Source organism: Lepidochelys kempii, chromosome 3, assembly GCF_965140265.1.
Source record: "Lepidochelys kempii isolate rLepKem1 chromosome 3, rLepKem1.hap2, whole genome shotgun sequence".
Classification (NCBI taxonomy): Eukaryota; Metazoa; Chordata; order Testudines; family Cheloniidae; genus Lepidochelys; species Lepidochelys kempii.
In genome coordinates, this window is record NC_133258.1 from 120,874,653 (window position 1) to 120,892,526 (window position 17,874).

At 43.4% G+C, this 17,874-nt stretch overlaps 1 protein-coding gene across 1 annotated transcript; it reads left to right on the top strand.

Moving 5' to 3' along the window:
- Positions 1 to 510: 510 nt before the first annotated feature.
- Positions 511 to 17,820, top strand: ACAT2 (acetyl-CoA acetyltransferase 2). The gene is made up of 9 exons (XM_073337828.1): positions 511 to 710; positions 3,247 to 3,381; positions 5,401 to 5,582; positions 7,238 to 7,355; positions 8,385 to 8,528; positions 9,847 to 9,969; positions 11,444 to 11,598; positions 16,247 to 16,357; positions 17,569 to 17,820. Exons 1-9 carry the CDS (start codon positions 653 to 655, stop codon positions 17,740 to 17,742), a joined length of 1,200 nt encoding a protein of 399 aa, XP_073193929.1. The 5' UTR covers positions 511 to 652; the 3' UTR covers positions 17,743 to 17,820.
- The last annotated feature ends 54 nt before the right edge of the window (positions 17,821 to 17,874 follow it).

Genomic DNA, 17,874 nt, shown 5'->3' on the forward strand with positions numbered 1-17,874 from the left:
TATGGTTGTGGAGAAAAGCTTGAAAATGTGAACCCTAAAAGCTGAAAAAAATAGTAGACAAAAGAAACCACCATTTAGTATTTTTGTTTAAATCTCATGATTTTTAAGCCAATCTCCTCCCTTTTGGGGGCCTGACTCCTGATTATTAATACTGGAGTTGCCAATATGGCATGTGTGGGCCTATGTTACACTTAAATATAATCACGCCAGTGTTATATTTAACTGTATATAACTGTAGCATAGATGGAACAGGATTGTGTCCCTGGTAGCAAGGCTGAAGTGCTGTCTGCAATCCAAATAGGTCCAGCCCACGCTACAGCTTTTAAGGATGGCGTCAGCAATCAGGAGGCTCCCTAAGTCAGTTTTATCTGTGGTGCAGACTGGCCCTGCCTTAGGAGGCCATGAACTGGGCCCCCCCTGCCCTAGGGCAACTCAGCCTCCCTTTGGAAAAACAAGGGAGAAGGTCACGTGGCCTGTCCACCGGCAACGCTCCTCCCCCGCGTCTGTCATGTGATGCGCCTGCTTCCCGAGGCGAGCGCCTCCCTGCCGAAGGTGGTTGGGAGGGAGAGAGAGAAACTGGGAGATCAGTCTCGGAGCCGGGCGGGCCAGCCGCGGGGGCGCGAGCGGGGCTGGGAGTCCGGCTGTCGCCAGCATGAGCGCGCAAGGCTCGGAAGCGGTGGTGCTTGTTTCCGCTGCAAGAACCCCCGTTGGTAAGCGGCCCCGTGGTGCGCCCTGCAGCGGCTGGCGGCGGGGGAGGTGGGGCGTTGAGCCAGTGGCTGCGGATGGCAGCGGGGCCCCCCGCGTGCTCTTGCGCGCGCGTGTGATTGCGCGCGGGGGGGGGGGGCTCCTCTTTCTGCACTGTTTGGGTGGGCGGATGCGTGCTGTGCGGCTTTGTTGCCCGCTCCCACCAGCCAGGTTGGGTGTGTTTCTGGGGCACTCCAGGCACGCGCTGCCCCTAGGTTCCAGGGTGCTTGGGCAGCCTTCGACACGGAGGGTGCTATAGGCGCGCAATATCCTTTGCTACTCTTCTTTCTGTGAATGGGGCTGGGGGAGAAGGCTGCTGGTGCGGCTGCTGATTGGCTCGCTCCCCTCCTTGCAGCCAGGGCCGGCTCTGCCTTTTTTGCCGCCCCAAGCAGCGAAGGCGGGGGGCGAAGAAGAAGAGATGAAAAAGCTGCCGCCGAGGAAGGGAAAACGAAAAACAAAATAAAAAAAACCCGGAGTGCCGCCCCGGCACCAGCTTCCCTAGAGCCGGCCCTGCTTGCAGCGGCGTCGGGCCATCGCTGTGGGCGCAGGGAGACTCCACCCAGGCCCTGCGCCTGCCTCGCACGGATTGGGCAGAAGCGATGGAGCCACTCTGTGAGGCGGTTTGGCGCTCGCTTAGCCGGCCTCCTCGAGGGTTGCTCTTGCTCCGAGTGGGTTGCGCACGGTAGAACCATAAGCTGCGGCCCGAGGCGCTGCGACGCCTCTCATTCAGTAGCTTCAGGGAGTCCGAGGAGGAGGAGCTGATGTGTTCATTCAGGTTCCTTTTGTTTAGGGTGTGGTTTGCATTAAAGAGAGAGGTTTCAGAGTAGCAGCCGTGTTAGTCTGTATTCGCAAAAAGAAAAGGAGGACTTGGGGCACCTTAGTTTTGGTTAGTCTCTAAGGTGCCACGAGTCCTCCTTTTCTTTTTATTAAAGAGAAAGCAAACAATCCCTCTTCGTTCGGCCTGAGGCCAGCACTTTCTGTAGGGGGAAGGCCTGTAAGGTAAACATGATGCAAAGCTTCAAGGATGTGGGTAGCATGCATATAAATACTGGCTGGTACGTTGAGAGGTATAAACGAAAACACTTACAAAGAAGAACAAGGGCTTTCTCATTTCAATGAAATGCCTCCTGTGAAGGAGGCAGTGTCAGGGGCACATGTGGGTGGGGATAGGTGACTTGACCTTTATCCTCTTGGTAAGATCTGTTTTCTTGGAGTGTTTTATTATGCTTGTTCTAGGCTAATCTTAGAATGTTAGGTTACCCATAGCCATTTGTTTAAGGTATTGGTAAACTGGGATAAAGTGTGTCCAGTCTGTCTAGAATATCCTTGACCACTACTCCATAAATATTTGATGATTTTATCTTGTGTTCTCTGACTCCTGCACCATTATATTGTTAATAAGTAGTTTTTTGAGGGAACATTCTTTCCCCTCCACGGTACTGATGGGAGAGGTGATACAAGTGTGGCTAATGAATTCAAAACTAATCTATATTGGACAGAATAATAAAAAAAAAACAAAAATGTGTATACCAGCCACTTCTCCTTCCTGTCCTGGGTGGATTAAAGATTTTTTCCAAATAGAATGTAAACTGTAAACGTCTAATGATTCCTCCCCCCTGCCATCTCCTTTTTTGAGAGAGAGAAAAATATTATAAACAAAGTAGACTGCGATCCCTAAATAGAACTAGTTGGGGTATATGTGTAGGAGATTCTAAGGACACAGCGTAGCAGCCATGTTAGTCTGTATCTGCAAAAAGAAAAGGAGTACTTGTGGCACCTTAGGGGCTAACAAATAGTACTCCTTTTCTTTTTGCAGTAAGGAATGGTAACCTGGTAGAGTATTTTATGGTTTGCTGATATTTAGGTCATATAATTACATTTTAAGCTGCCTACAAAATTTGTGGCTGGATCACATGGTGATCCCAGGACACTCCCTCCCCACCCCCCAGTCTAGAAATTGTATTCCCTCATTCCCCCCCCCCCCAAAACATAGTATTCATTTGAAATGATACTTTCCCCCACAACTTCAGCTCCCCCTCAAAGAATTAACCAAAAGAAAGGCATGATAGACTTTGACACACCACAGCACTATAGTATTTCTAAATAACACTAGGCAGAACTAAACATGGGTTTAGAAAGGCCCTTTTTCAGGTAAATAATTCAGATATTCTGCTGATGTATGGTGTCTTAAAATGTAGAGTAGACTAGATCAGATAATGGTACTAGTTGTTGAATATCACCCTTGAGTTCCTTCTGTTCTTTGTTGTGCTGCTCTGATCATTGTAAACCAGATGTTTTATTTCCTGTGTTCTTTTCCTCCTTCATTGACTGAAGTGAGAAGGAGCAAAATGAATCCTAAAGGCAAAAACTAATTTATTCTCTCTCAAGTCGAGAAGTGAAATCTTGGGCAATATTTTCCTCAGAATCTTTTTTGGAGTCATGAGGTTTAAAAAAAAAAGATGACACTGACATAAAAATCTAATTGTTTGGTTTTTTATGTAGGTTCCTTTAATGGTGCCTTGTCCACAATGCATGCCCATGAGCTGGGCTCTATTGTCATTAAAGAAGTATTGAAGAGGGCAAATGTCAATCCGGAAGAAGTGTCTGAGGTTATATTTGGACAAGTCTTGACAGCAGGTATTTTTTAAATTCCTTTCTCAAACAATTGGAAATAAAAGTTTTTTCCTTTAGTTTTACTATGAGAGACTATGATTTTATAGCAGAGAACAAATCCCATCAAATATCAAGTCCCTATTTTACTGTTCCATTGAAATGTTGATATTTTAAAATTTCATTTTAAGAATATTAACATTGTTGGTATTTAAGGACTGAAGAAAGCAGATCCTGACTTAAACCCCAACCTTCATTCTGGACACTGCATAAAGCCATATAGATATCTAACTTATTTTCTTTTAATCCAAAGAGGAACTAACAAAGTGGGTACGTAACACTAACCACAGACTGATCTTTCACTGTTGTAACCAGCCTCCTCTCATGTCTCCCTTGTCTCTCCTTAATCATTGCTTGCCATGTTAAGTCTGACTTTAACTGGAAAGTCCTCAGGGCAAAGAGCTGTATTGTATCTATCTGTAATGCAGTATATACACTTGTGAAGCTGTGGAAATAATCCTTGTGTTAAGACCCCATAAAGAGAAACCTCAGTTTATTTTGATATGATGGAAATGCAGCTGTTAAAGAAGACGACCACTTTAATGGCTTCTTAACTAGAACATTACATGGCTTTGGGTTATTTGAAATATAAATACTAATGCACATGCCTTTATTGGTATATTTTAAACTAGAACTCAATTCTTTGCCTCCTAGATTATGTAATTAAATGAAGGGTGTGCCCACTCTTTTTACTAGTGGCTTCTATACAAAAGAGCAGGCACTGCTTTGGCCTGGAGACATGGAGTTGAAGAATGTTTTCTGTAATATGCAATACTTCAGTTCTGTCAGAGGTTACAGAATGAAAGCTTTTATGACTCTTGCTATATGCTTGAGCTTTATCCATTTCCTAAGGGGTATAGGGTAATATTTGGTCATTCTTAACTGTTGTGTAGAATATCCAAGAAGTTTGATCTAGTAATAAAATGACCAATGTCTGTTTAGTTTCAGAATAGTACTAGTTTAGTCAAGTCACATTTGCTTGAAATTTGTAACCAATGGAAAGCAGGATTGTAAATATGAATTTACAGCAAATTGGGGAAATATCTATTTTTGCAAATCTTTTACTGGTCTTTACTACAAATAGCAAATAAAACGGTCATATCCAAAGATTAATACAGTGATATTACATACAAACATGGGAATTACATTACATATTAATATGAATATGGGAAAGGTCCTGTCTGTTATAAACGGCAACTGGTTCCCCTGACTCTTGTGCCTGTAGTGCAGGTAAAGCCCTCTGACAAAGACCGCAGCAGCACACTGTAGAATAGAGTTGGTTTTCTGTCTGCTCTGCTGTGAGTTCTTCAAAGGGAATCACAACACCAGGGCATGGGAGGAGATTGCAACAAATCCCTAAAGCATGTTGTGATGGATGTGCTATCACTCAAAATTAAGCTGTGTGTGAGGGTTCTTTTTAAAAAAAACAAAAAAAACCCACACACCCCCCACGCACAAACCTTAGCTGAGAAATTACTTTAGGCAACTACAGAGTCCCACTTGGAAGGGTGCTCTTCATTTCTAACCAGGAAAGTCATGTGAGCAAGACACTCTGGTGTCAGAAAGCAGGAGAACTCCCATGAGTTATTCCATTTGCAAACAAATGCCCTTGTAATTTTTTTCCTCTCACCCAGTAGAAGCTTAGATAACCCCTCTTAACTGCCATTCATCACTGGGAATGAACTCTAAAATGTGGGGGGAAATCTGGCTGTCACTTCATGAGTAGCAGAATGTATATGTTAGACCTATCTCCATATTAAACAGAGGTAAGTAAGCTATCTCAGAGCTGGAAGGGACCTTGAAAGGTCAGAGTCCAGTCTCCTGCCTTCACAGCAGGACCCAGTACTGTCCCTTATTTTTGCCCCAGATCCCTAAATGGCCCCCTCAAGGATTGAGCTCACAACCCTGGGTTTAGCAGGCCAATGCTCAAACTACTGAGCTATCCCTCCCCCACTCTGCACTTGTTCAGATCTGTAATTCTTGCAGGTGCTGGTCAGAATCCTGTACGACAGGCCAGTGTTGGTGCAGGAATCCCATATGCTGTACCATCTTGGGGCTGTCAGATGATATGTGGCTCAGGCCTGAAAGCAATATGTTTGGGGGCTCAGTCCATATTGACAGGAGATTCCAGCATTGTGGTGGCAGGAGGCATGGAAAGCATGAGCAAGGTGAGGCTATAGTCCCTTTTGGCAATAACAAAGGGTTACTCGTGACTTCAGGTTTACTATTGGATTTTAAAACTTGAATAATCTGGTAGGAAAATGTTTTGGATTGTTCCTTTGTTTTTTGGGCACCTGGAACTCTTAATGAGCTCAGTTGGAGTTGCAAGTGAGTAACTGTGGAATTGGTCTATGTATTTGTTGTCCTTTTTTTGTTTGAGATTTTTGTTTTTCCATTGCAGCCTAAACTTAGTTTAAAAAGTTACTACTTTTGTAGACTTCTCTTTAATAGATCTGTTGCGTTTGTCCTCTTCCACTAACCAATACCTCTTTAGTGGTTGAGGCAGAGTTGTCTTTAAATTCTTCTTTTGAAATTTCAAAACTGTCATGGATTTCTTCACCTTCATTAGTATCCAACTTTCCATTTGAGCAACCTTTTTCTCCTCTAGTGAGACTATTTCTAGATGAAATCTATTAAGCGTTCATATATAATGAATGATATAAAATGAAAGTCAGAATATAGTTGTAGTGGTCCCTAACTTGGATTAACCCTTTACTGAAATTCAAAATGTGATTTAGGAATTTTAGTATTATAGATCTGACTGTGTTATGAGACTGCATGGGATATGAAAATATTGTGTACGCTATTGATGTATCTATTGAGTGTTCCTGCTTAAAATCTAGCAAGAGGAAATTCAAAGGGAGATTCACTTAAGGCCCAATCCAAAGCCCATTGTAATCAATGGGAATCTTTTCACTGATTTTGTTGGGCTGTAGATCAGATCCTTAGGGCCCAGTCCTGCAACTCTTACTCACCTGAGTAATATGACTTAAATGGGACCATCTGGAATCTTACTGAGTAGAAATTAAACTAATGCTGATATGAACCCCGATTGATCAGAATGAATCCTTCTGAACTGAAACTAGACTTCTTGACAACCTTTTTTCTTTTTTAACTTCGCTATTTAGGATGGTAGATACTGACAAATAGTTTTTGGTGGTGGGGATGTATTTGGAGTGATAAGAAAACAGATTAAGAACTTTCTAAATTCATCCCCAGAGCACGGACATGGAGAAATAAGCAATTTCATCAGAATTTACAGTGTCTTAAATTTCTAAATGTTTTTAGTTGGCAATAGTTATAAATGCAACATCTGGCTTAAATAGAGGGAATGGAAACCTTGGAGACAAGACTGATTACATTGTTTTAATTCAAGCCTATTAATTTCCCTCCATCACCCTGACAGTGAGTGGTTTACTCCCAGCAAGACAGGCAAAGGCAGTATTGCTGCTTGCTCTGCAGGAGGCCCAGGTGCAGGAGTAATCTGAAGACTACTTTTCCTCATATGTGAACTGTCTGTTCTCCAAGGGTAGGTGTTGGCTGGGCCACCCAGTGCCTTCTGCTGGCTCACTTTCAGATTGAAAACCTTGGAATGAGAGAGTTCACTTGATGGTTGGAAATAACCCAAAACTAATGGGTGGCCCCTTGTCTGCTGGTTATTCTGCAGGCCTTTTATTCATTAAGCTGGAGAGGATTCCTTTTGGCCATCAGATCAAAGTCAGACTTTTTGATGAAGGGATTGGATGGGAGATGGGGCTTTGCTGGGAAGAACTAACCGTACCATTGAGACTTCTACATTTCTCTCAAAATATCTTATCTACAGGCTCCTCACTTAGTTCATATGCGAGCTGGAGTGAAAATGGGGGAGGCCTCATTGCAGGACAGTATTATCTGTGATGGTCTTACAGATGCATTTTGCCAGTATCACATGGGTATAACAGGTAAGTAGTAGCAGTTAGACTCAGACTTTAAGGTCAGAAGGGATCATCATGATTAGATAATGTGCCCTTCTGCACATTACAGGCCACAGAACCTCATACAGCCACTCCAGTAACTCAGCTAGAGGTTATGGGCTTACTACAGAAGTCTTTAAATCTTGATTTAAAGACTTAAAGTTACAGAGAATCCACCATTTACTCTAGTTCTGAAAAGTTAATTGTAAATTAGCAAGGGGGTGGGAGTGCAGTATAAACAGATTCTGGAAACTTTAAAGTGCGATTCAAATATACGTCAAGGCAATAGAAGTTAAGAAATTGACTATATCTACAAGTTCACATTGATTTTCCCTTTTGCGTGTTACCATATTACAAAATTGACTTGGAAAGGATACTATCTGAGCTAACAGTCAGTTGGGGGGGAAGAGGGGGGAATTTTTTTTTGGTCTGCCTTATCTATTTCTGTCTTCAGCATTTTGTCCCATAATACTGTACATCAGATAGTGATATCTGTTGCAAAGAATTATCTGAAATTAATCTCTGCAAATTCAAATTTTAAATTGCTTTTCCCCAAACTTTTAAGTGCAAGGACAGAATACTGGAGAACATGTATGAATGTGTAGGAAACAGTTCTGCACTGGAAGGGGTAATGAGTCTTCAACCTCTGATTTTATGAGGTTAGTGTATCTACAGTACAGTCTTTCCAATATACAATTGCTGCAGAGATATTTGAACACAACTGTCCAGAGCAATAATGAATACTTGATTTTGCTTGCTCAAAAAACTCTTTAAAGCAATTCTGGATGGAGATCAAATATGGAAATGTTCAGCCCCAAAAAGTGAATGTAGCAGAAAGTCATGAGTGAAAACAGGAGCTCAGAACGAACACTGTTCTGTAAGCTTAACCTACAGGCTACTACCAGCAAACATTGTCTGATTGGCATGCTGGAATTTTAACTTAAGACCTAGCAAACTTGCGGTTAAGAGTAAATGATTGAATTTTTTCTTCAAACTGGTATTTTTGCTTTGTTTCAGCTGAAAATGTGGCAAAGCAATGGCAAGTTAGCAGAAGGGAACAAGACCAACTTGCTGTACAGTCACAGAAAAAGGCAGAGGGTGCACAGAAAGCTGGCTACTTTGATAAAGAGATTGTTTCTGTCCTTGTGCCTTCTAGGAAAGGTAGGGGTGTGTGTGTGTGTGTGTGTAATTAATTATAATGGATAGTCAGTACCAGATATTCCAATGCCAGTTTTTATTTATTTATTTAATGAATGGTGTCTTTGTGGAAAAGCCTATTTTACAGGCAGGAGGGCTCCTCTTTTCAATCTTTAACAATGGGTAAGGCTTCCCCCATTTTTTTCCCTAAAAAGAGAGAGAAGGTGGAAGAACACTGATGTTGTTTCAGAATTTCCAAATGTAACTCAGCAAGTATATGAAATATAGTTATGTTACTGATCCTACCACCCCTTCTTTGTAGGTGGACCCGACTTCAATGGTGCTCCTGCTCACATGTAGCCAGCTGTAGAATCAGGTCCTGAGTTACGTTAGACCCATATTATGCTAAGTTTAAAACATGTTCAAGCTCACCATGATATTTGGTGCATAAACCTCCCTCACTGGTGAAAGACATAGTGAAAATAACCTAGAGAGTCATTCTGTTATACTCAGTAGCTTATAGATTTTTTCAAAGCCTGCCAGCTTCTTAATCTTGTCTGTCAGTTTTTTTTTGTTTTTTTTAAATTTAAAGTCTTGGGGTGCCTTTCTTTGTATAGGTAGGCCCTTTGATAGTGGAGTGATTCCAGGATCCACTTTTGGGTGGGGAGTGGAGAGAGTTCCACATCTTTTGTGCTAAACTCACTCCCTAGATTCATTAGTCTGTTGAAGAACTCCAATAGCTTTTCTTTGCTCTTAATGGACTTGGTCAAATAGCTTTGGAGTTAGCTTAATGGCATCATATGTGATCTTTTACTGACCGTGTAGTTAACGGAGGAAGAAAAAACCCAAGCTGAACCAGGGAAGGCTTCTGGATAATATTGTGACTTGACTCTCTCAAATAAGAGCCCGATAAGTATCCATTCCCAAAAGAGCCTTCCTAGCAGAGGAATGGTTGGGGAATAGCAGATAGGAGAATTGCTTTTGAACAGGCAGGCAAATTTAGCCATTGGGGCTTGTTTCCAAAAGCTCAGATGTAAAGTAGCCATACATACTGCTACCAGCACCTGGAAGGAGTTAAGCCTCTAAAGGAATAGGAGATTATGGGGCTAACTTGAAGTTCTTGTGTATTATTGTTATAACCCTAACAGCTATGAACTGGAAAAATTAAATACATCCCTTCCTTCCCTCCCCAGTTACGTGTAATATATTCCTGAGTGGTCACTACTTAGAAGTTACTCTCTGTAGTCTTTATTCTAGAGGCTATTTTTCTCCATTTAGAACCCTTTTACAAGTGCAAAATTGCATAGAATTTATCTCAAGTTCATGTCTGACCATTTTGCAGGTCTTGTAGAAGTTAAAACAGATGAGCATCCTCGCCATGGAAGCACCTTGGAAACAGTAGCAAAGTTAAAGCCTTGCTTTCTGACCGATGGAACTGGGACAGTAACTGCAGCTAATGCCTCAGGTTTGTAGATGGGTAAAACAAAATGCCACAGACCAGCAATTGCAAGCAGCTCAGGATTTTGTTTGCAACATCTACAGTGTTTACTATTGTACAAGGAAATACAGCATTGAGTTCAAGTGCACATGTAAGAACTTGCATATGCGTGTGTGCTTTTTCCCCTAAATATTGCTTTTGTGAGATGTTGTGCAGCGGAGACTTGATTTTTGCATCAATGCCAGAATTCAACCTGCAACACCCCGTCATGACATGAAGTCAGAGGTGCTTTTATTACTGACACATCTCAGCAGGGTCCACATTCCCTAGTCCCCCATCCCTCTATTTCTTAGTCTAACTGTATTTAGATAATTTCTGTATTCCTCCTTTTTTCATTTCCTTACCTTGTGTGATGTGGTTTGGACTCACCAATGCAGTGCCTCCAGTTGGTAACTCTGGGAATTAGCTCAGTCCATGTGGAGCGCCCTCCACTGGTGGTGTCCCATCCATCTCTCACCCTCTGTTGGCATCCGGACCACGTTGCTCCCTTCTCACAGCATCCTCCTCAGAACACTGCCCCCCAGCAGTGCCCCCTAGTCCAAGTGTTTTCTCTTCACCCCAGCCACATCCCCAAAGTCTAACCCCTTCTGTCAGGTCAGGCGCAGTCCACTATTGCCACTTCTAACGGCCAGGTGTAGTACAAGAGGGGGAACCCAGGACCGCCCTCTACTCTGGGTCCCAGCCCAAGGACCCTCTGGCAGCAGCCTCCCTGCCATCCTTCACTCCTCTTGTCCACCTCTCCTCCCTGGGCCACTTCCCCTTCAGCCCCCCCGTGCTGGTCTCCTTCACTCAGGAGACAGATCTTCTCCCTTAAAGGTCTGGGAGAGACTGCCTGCCTCTTGCCTGAGCAGCCTCTATATAGGGCCTAGCCTGGCCCTGATTGGTTCTCTAACAGGCCCTCCCTGATTGGCTGTCCATCTGCGCAGCCCAATCTGGCTTGGGGGTGGGGCACCCCCCACCACACCTTAGTATTTCTACTTCAAAAAATGTAAAATGAATTCCTCTTCAGACCCTCTAGTGGACCCCAGTGGTCTTCCATGCTGCCTCTTATGTTTACCATGCCCTTCCAAAATCTGTTCAGCACAGCTGCCACCCTTTCCTTTCCACTCTTTCATTAAAACCTTGATTCCACAGCATCACTTACAGAAAGTACACATCACATAACTTCCCCCACAACCTAAGTGTGTATGCACCTAATCTGAGTAACCTTTAGCCTGCTGATGTAAACTGTCATATCTCCACCAAAACCAGTGGAGCTACACTGACTTACACCAGCCTCGATATCTATAGCCTGTGTACTGTCTTGCTTGTCAAACCTATAATTTAGACTAACTCTTTAGGAGAGGGACCCATCATCTGCTTCCTGTGAAGAGTCTAACACAATCACAGTTTTAGGTGTTTGAAAATAATAAACTGAAAGCAATTGTTCACTGTTCTGCAGGTGTGAATGATGGGGCTGCAGCTGTAATTCTTATGAAGGAGTCGGAAGCTGCTAGAAGAGGTCTTACTCCTTTAGCACAAATTGTGTCTTGGGCTCAAGTGGGTTTAGACCCTTCCATCATGGGAGTAGGACCTGTCTCTGCAATAAAGAAAGCTGTAAGTAATATCAGAAGAAAAATTACTGATCACTTTGAAATACTTGTTTAAGACAAGTCTCCCTTTGACTGTCCAGATCTTAGTTTTTCTCAAAGAAATGCCAAAAATGTAGCACCAAACAATTCTATAATGGAGACCATGACAAACAAGATTTCAAAAGGCAGGACATGTGAAGCTTTGATTCTTTTTTGCTAGGGCTAGTTATCTGTATTGTTATTTTCAGAGAAATTTATAAATGGGTCAAAAGTAGAAATGAGCCTAGTTCATGGAATGCCTCCCAAATTGTCATACACAAAGCTGTAACTTAACAGTAACTCTTCTAAAGGTGAACAACAAAGTTCTCTTTAATTGGGTTTATGGCCTTTTTGAAAACAAAAAACCTCTTAGAAATATCAGGAAAGGTAAATTTCTTTCCTGATGATTTCCTTTCTGCTAGAAGTGTGTCCCACAATCATTATATATATAGTTCATAGAATATCAGGGTTGGAAGGGACCTCAGGAGGTCATCTATTCCAACCCTCTGCTCAAAGCAGGACCAATCCCCAACTAAATCATCCCAGCCAGGGCTTTGTCAAGCCTGACCTTAAAAACCTCAAAGGAAGGCGATTCCACCACCTCCCTAGGTAACGCATTCCAGTGCTTCACCATCCTCCTAGTGAAATTTTTTTTCCTAATATCCAACCTAACCCTCCCCCACTGCAACTTGAGACCATTACTCCTTGTTCTGTCATCTGCTACCACTGAGAACAATCTAGAGCCATCCTCTTTGGAACCCCCTTTTAGGTAGTTGAAAGCAGCTATCAAATCCCCCCTTGTTCTTCTCTTCTGCAGACTAAACAATCCCAGTTCCCTCAGTCTCTCCTCATAAGTCATGTGTTCCAGTCCCCTAATCATTTTTGTTGCCCTCTGCTGGATGTTTTCCAATTTTTCCACATCGTTCTTGTAGTGTGGGGCCCAAAACTGGACACAGTACTCCAGATGAGGCCTCACCAATGTTGAATGGACGGGAACGATCACGTCCCTCGATCTGCTGGCAGTACCCCTACTTATACACCCCAAAATGCTGTTAGCCTCCCTAGTTATATAGTGGTTGTAGCCATGTTGGTCCCAGGATATTAGAGAGACAAGGTGGATGAAGTAATATATTAAGACAGTTCAAAGCTGTAGCAGAGCGTGTGCTAGCCATGCCCCCTTTCCTGGGCTGTTGCCAGATGATTCATTCCAAAGCTGTGTAAAAACTTGAGTACGATTGGTAACAATGACTTCAAAGCCAGTAACTGATGTACAGTAGATTACAGCCAATAAGCATAGTTTTCAAAATTAAATACTGTCCCTTGGCTAGGAAGCCACCCAGGGAGGGTAGAATTGTGGGAGACACTGCTAGCAGAAAGGAAATAATCAGGTGAGAAATGTAACATTGTGCAGCTCGGCATCTTCCACAGGTTGGATACATATGGGAAGTAGTGAACAGAAGTAGGGAGGCTTGAGAAAAACAGAATGCTATGAGAAAGACCCGTCAGGGTTAACTTCCCAAAATGGCAATGCCATTACTGGAGAAAGTCCATTTCATAACATCTGATGAAAGTTTTAATTGATGGGCATGTTGCTACCTTGCAGATTTCTGTAGTGGAAGCAGAAGCCCTTTCTTTGCAGTTGCAGTAGGTCTTTTGGAGTGCACCGTGATACATCTGGAACAGGAGCACTTGGTTTGGTAGAGCCTGGTTTGCCTCAACAGTGCATAGCTGGATCCATCTAGGAGGTGTTTGAGTCAGAGGACTCAGGTTTTTTTTAAACCTTTTCTTTTCCTTTTTGAACTTTTTGGCCCACTTTGTAGGTGTCGCTGCTCATCTCTGGCGTTTTGCATCTTACTTTACGCAGAGCTCTCTGGATCTCTCTCCCTTAATGGCCTCCCCTTGCTTGGGGGATGGGGCTTCATTGTTGGAATTCCCCGACTTGAGCTGGGAAGGAGCTGAGCATGAATCTTGCTTTTCTCCCTCTGGAACTTAGGACCCATTTTAAGACTTTGGGGCTGGGAGGAGACAAGGACCTGGTGCCCCTTGAGGGTTTTTCTTTCTGTCCTGGGACTCACCCTGAGCTGGGTGGCTGAACTCATGCTTGGAGTCTCTCCCCATTCTGCATCTCCAGGTCAGGCTTTTCTGTGTGCCGTGGCTTCCTGGAGCAAGGGTGGGAACCCAACATGTCTGTCTGACTCAAAGACCTGTGCCCTGGCAGTGCAAAGTTTGACTGAATGAGAACAGGCAGGGCCCAGTTCATCTTCCAAAGAGCCTGAAAGCTGCCTTCCAAACAGAACACTGCTTGGATTTAGCTTAGTGTTTGCACAATGCCTTTGCCATACCTGAGAAGGGGGCAGGGAGGCACTGTGATACTGGCTCCAGGTAGCTGAGATCACTCCACTGATACAGGAGGGAGAAGAAAATCTGCACGCTACTGCCTGTAAAAACAGGTGTAATAAGTTGGCAAAGAAAAGTCAGGCACAAGGCAATCCACCACTTGAGGGCAGAAAATCCAACAGCAGGCCAGAAAAGGGAGCGTAGGTAGCGTGAGCTGTGTTACAGCTTTGAACTGCCTCTGGAGAGTGCAGGCAGGAGGCAGAATAGCCCATCCCTGTCAGAACTGTGTCTGGGAGATGTTGAGCTGCAGAAGGTGAAGTCTGTTATTTTCCAAAGTAGATAGATCTGGGGTATACCATCCTCTTACTCCATATTTCAACTCTTCGAAACCTGCAGAACTGAGCGATGGAGGCTGTTACTGTCTGACTTTCTCACCCCACCCTCCAAGCATAATATTTAATGGAAAAGGAAACTAAAGCTGCGGAAACAAGAACACAAATAAAGTACTGTCAGTGTATGAACAGCTTTGAGGGGTTAACCGGCTCTACCACTTCATAGCCATACAGTAAATTCTGAAAAACAAGCACATTCCAGATCCTTTCATTGTAATTATTACAAGTTTAAACTGTCACTATGCCTAGTTGGTAAATATATCAGCTTGAGGACCTTGTAAGCCACTCGTGCATTAGCATTACAGTACCACAAGCGTGGGCAAACTGTGAGTCAGATCTGGCCCGCCAGCCATTTTAAGTTGGCCCTTGAGCTCCAGCCAGGAAGCAGGGTCGGGGGCCGCTCCACGCAGCTTCCGGAAGCAGCAACATGGCCCCCCTCCAGCGCTCCAGTGGGAGCTGCAGGGGTGGTGCCTGCAGAGGGGGCAGCACGCAGAGCCACCTGGCCACGCCTCTGTGTAGGAGTCAGAGGATGGACATGCCACTGCTTCTGGGAGCCGCTTGAGGTAAATGCCACCTGGAACCTGCACACTTCAGCCTCTCCCCGCACCCCTGACCCAGCCCTGATTCCCCTCCTGCCCTCTGAACCCCTTGATCCCAGCCTGGAGCACCCTGCTGCACCCAAACGCCTTAACCCCAGCCCGACCCCAGAGCCCACACCCCCAGCTGGAGCCCTCACCCCACTCGCCCACCTCAGCTCGGAGCTCCCTCCCACACCCTGAACTCCTCGTTTCTGGAGCCCTCACCCCCTCCCGCGTTCCAACCCCAATTTTGTGAGCATTCATGACCCGCCATACAATTTCTATTCCCAGGTGTGGCCTTTGGGCCAAAAAAATTTGGCCACCCCTGGAGTAGCAGAGTAGTTCCTAAAGAGATGCAAGTTCTTTGAAGTAGGGAGTCTCTTAATTAATGTCTAGACAATACCTAGTAAAATAGGGTCCTGAGCCTTGATTGTGTACTCCGAGGAGGTGCAGGCATACAAATGGTTTTGAAATGCCACTGCAGCAAATGTTTTCTGCTGACAAAGCAGATTCAACAGTGATGCAAGGTAAACTGGGGAGGTGGGCTTCCGTAAAACATACCAGGGCCTGTTCCTAGTTTGAGATTCTTGAAGCAGGAAAAAACAAGTTTCCCTGAGTTTAGAAATTAAGTGAGGCTGTTGGAAGAGCTTTTGTCTTAACAGGATGTTTTTAACTCCCTTTTTCTGGATGTTGGACCTACTGTGGTTATGACACCCAAGATAACTTCTAAGAGAACCAACAAGTTAAAAACAGTTTGTGCATTTCACAGCATTCCACAGGCCATATAATTATTTCCCATGTAAAGTTTGTTTCTCCCTTAAAATATCAGCAGAAAATATTTTCAAATATCCAGGATATAGTATGTGCAGGGCTGTCAAAACTGGCATTTTTTAAAATAAAATGTCCCTTAGTGCTGCTATATTTCTATTAACAGCACTATTTACAGGTAGATTCCTGGAAAAGAGTGAATACCAATGGAGCTTGGAAGAGGAAGCTCAACAATTCCGTCTCTTCTGTCACAGGTGGCTCTGAGCCCTATGGCAAACAGCTTGCAGCTGGGGTTACTGTAGAGCTACTGAAATCATTCACAACTGCCCCAGAGTGACATTTTGTAATCAAGTATAGTGGATATTGGAAAACTCTTCTGTAACTCTTGCCTCATTTAGATTAATCACTAACCTTGTAGGTAATGAGCCAAGTTACAGAAGAGTGTTAGGCCACAACACTTTCTAGTCACAAACCAGTGTAAGTTGTGAGGGGACAAAGGCCCTCCACAAGCCATTAAACTCCAGTCTCGTTTCAGTTAATATTAAATATTATCTCCTAGGTTGATAAAGCAGGTTGGACGCTGGAGCAAGTTGACTTGTTTGAAATTAATGAAGCCTTTGCATCACTAGCCATAGCAATAGCTAAAGAACTGAAATTGAACCCTGAGAAGGTATGTAATGGGAAAACACACCCAGTTCTTTATAAAAGCAATGATTTGGGTTAGTTTCTTCTTCCTTTTTTAGGAGAGAATTAAATACTTCCCTAGTGCCTGTATTGAATATGCTGTCCAAACTAAGCTCATGTACAGCCGAGATATAATTTTGCTTTAACAAGCGACTGAACTGACAGCAGAGGCATTATGCTGAGGATGTGGGGTAAGGGAATTGTCTTTACTTCACTAACAGGCGAACTAGCTCTGTTGTGAACTGAATCTGGTTCTCTAGCAAACATTGTACTAAAGCTGAGGTTCTCAAACTGGGGGTTGGGACCCCTCAGGGGGTCAATGAGGTGGTTATATGGGGGGAGGTGTTTGTGAGCTGTCAGCCTCCCCCTCAAACTCTGCTTTGCCTCTAGCATTCATAATTGCATTAAATATATAAGTGTTTTTAATTTATAAGGGGTCACTAGTACAAAAGTTTGAGAACCACTCTACTTTTAAAGCATACAGTGGCCCTTAATCTTACTTTCATGAGCTTTACTGCTACAGTAGATGTATGCTATCATCTTAGAAAGTTTGGATAATTCCTGTAACAGTTATGCTGATAGTCTACATACTGCTCAGTTTCAGTGCAAATCTTTAGGTAATTCTAGATAGCATCAGTACCTACACCTAAAAAACTGAGTTTGAAGACCTGTTTCCTTTGCAGAGGTAACTTGGATACACAGATGTACTGATGTAATTCAGGGCATCATTTGAGAACTGAAGGCACTCTAAACCATTGTCAGAGGTGAAGTAAGACCATTAAGTATAAGGATGGTGTTTGCTGGAACTAAAAGGAAAGTCCTCACTAGTTTTGTAGTAGTCAAACTGGTCTAAACACCTGACAGTAATGGTTTTCTTTCATGTAGTGCCACATATGTCCAGAAAATACCTCAAGAATGAGGGAAGGGCTAATGGAAGTGTTTCAGGAAACAAAGCCTGAACTACCAGTCATTAAGCACTCTCGATTTATTGGAAGGATGTTTATTTCTTATTTGCAGTAGTGGTAGAGCCATGTTGGTCCCAGGTTATGTGAGAGACAAGGTAGGTGAGGGACTCTTTTATTGGCCCAAAGTTTACCTTTCACCAATTCAAGTTGGACTCATTTATTGGCTTCTCACCTACCTTGCCTCTTTCTTATTAATTATTACAAGACAAATAAGGCTGACTTTATTTTTCAGGTTAACATTGAAGGTGGGGCTGTTGCCCTTGGTCATCCTCTGGGTGCCTCTGGTTGTCGTATTCTTGTTACTCTTCTGTATGCACTGGAACGAACAGCTGGAAAACGTGGTGTTGCTGCTCTTTGTATAGGAGGGGGGATGGGAATAGCTATGTGCATTGAAAGATTAACATAGTTCAGTCTCTTCTCACTGCTAATGTATAACCCTGTAGAGTGGTTTCAGCTTGCTAATAAAGCTATAGTATTAACTTAATTCACTTTGTCTAAATTGTGAACTTATTAAAAACTATGACTGAAGTTGTTAATT

What these genes read in the sequence shown, in the direction of transcription:
- ACAT2 (XM_073337828.1), top strand. Translation starts at nt 653, where the DNA reads ATGAGCGCGCAAGGCTCGGAAGCGGTGGTGCTTGTTTCCGCTGCAAGA. An exon ending in CGCTGCAAGAACCCCCGTTG is followed by an intron (nt 711 to 3,246) that starts GTAAGCGGCCCC and finishes TTTTTTATGTAG; the next exon opens with GTTCCTTTAATGGTGCCTTG. An exon ending in TCTCTGCAATAAAGAAAGCT is followed by an intron (nt 11,599 to 16,246) that starts GTAAGTAATATC and finishes ATTATCTCCTAG; the next exon opens with GTTGATAAAGCAGGTTGGAC.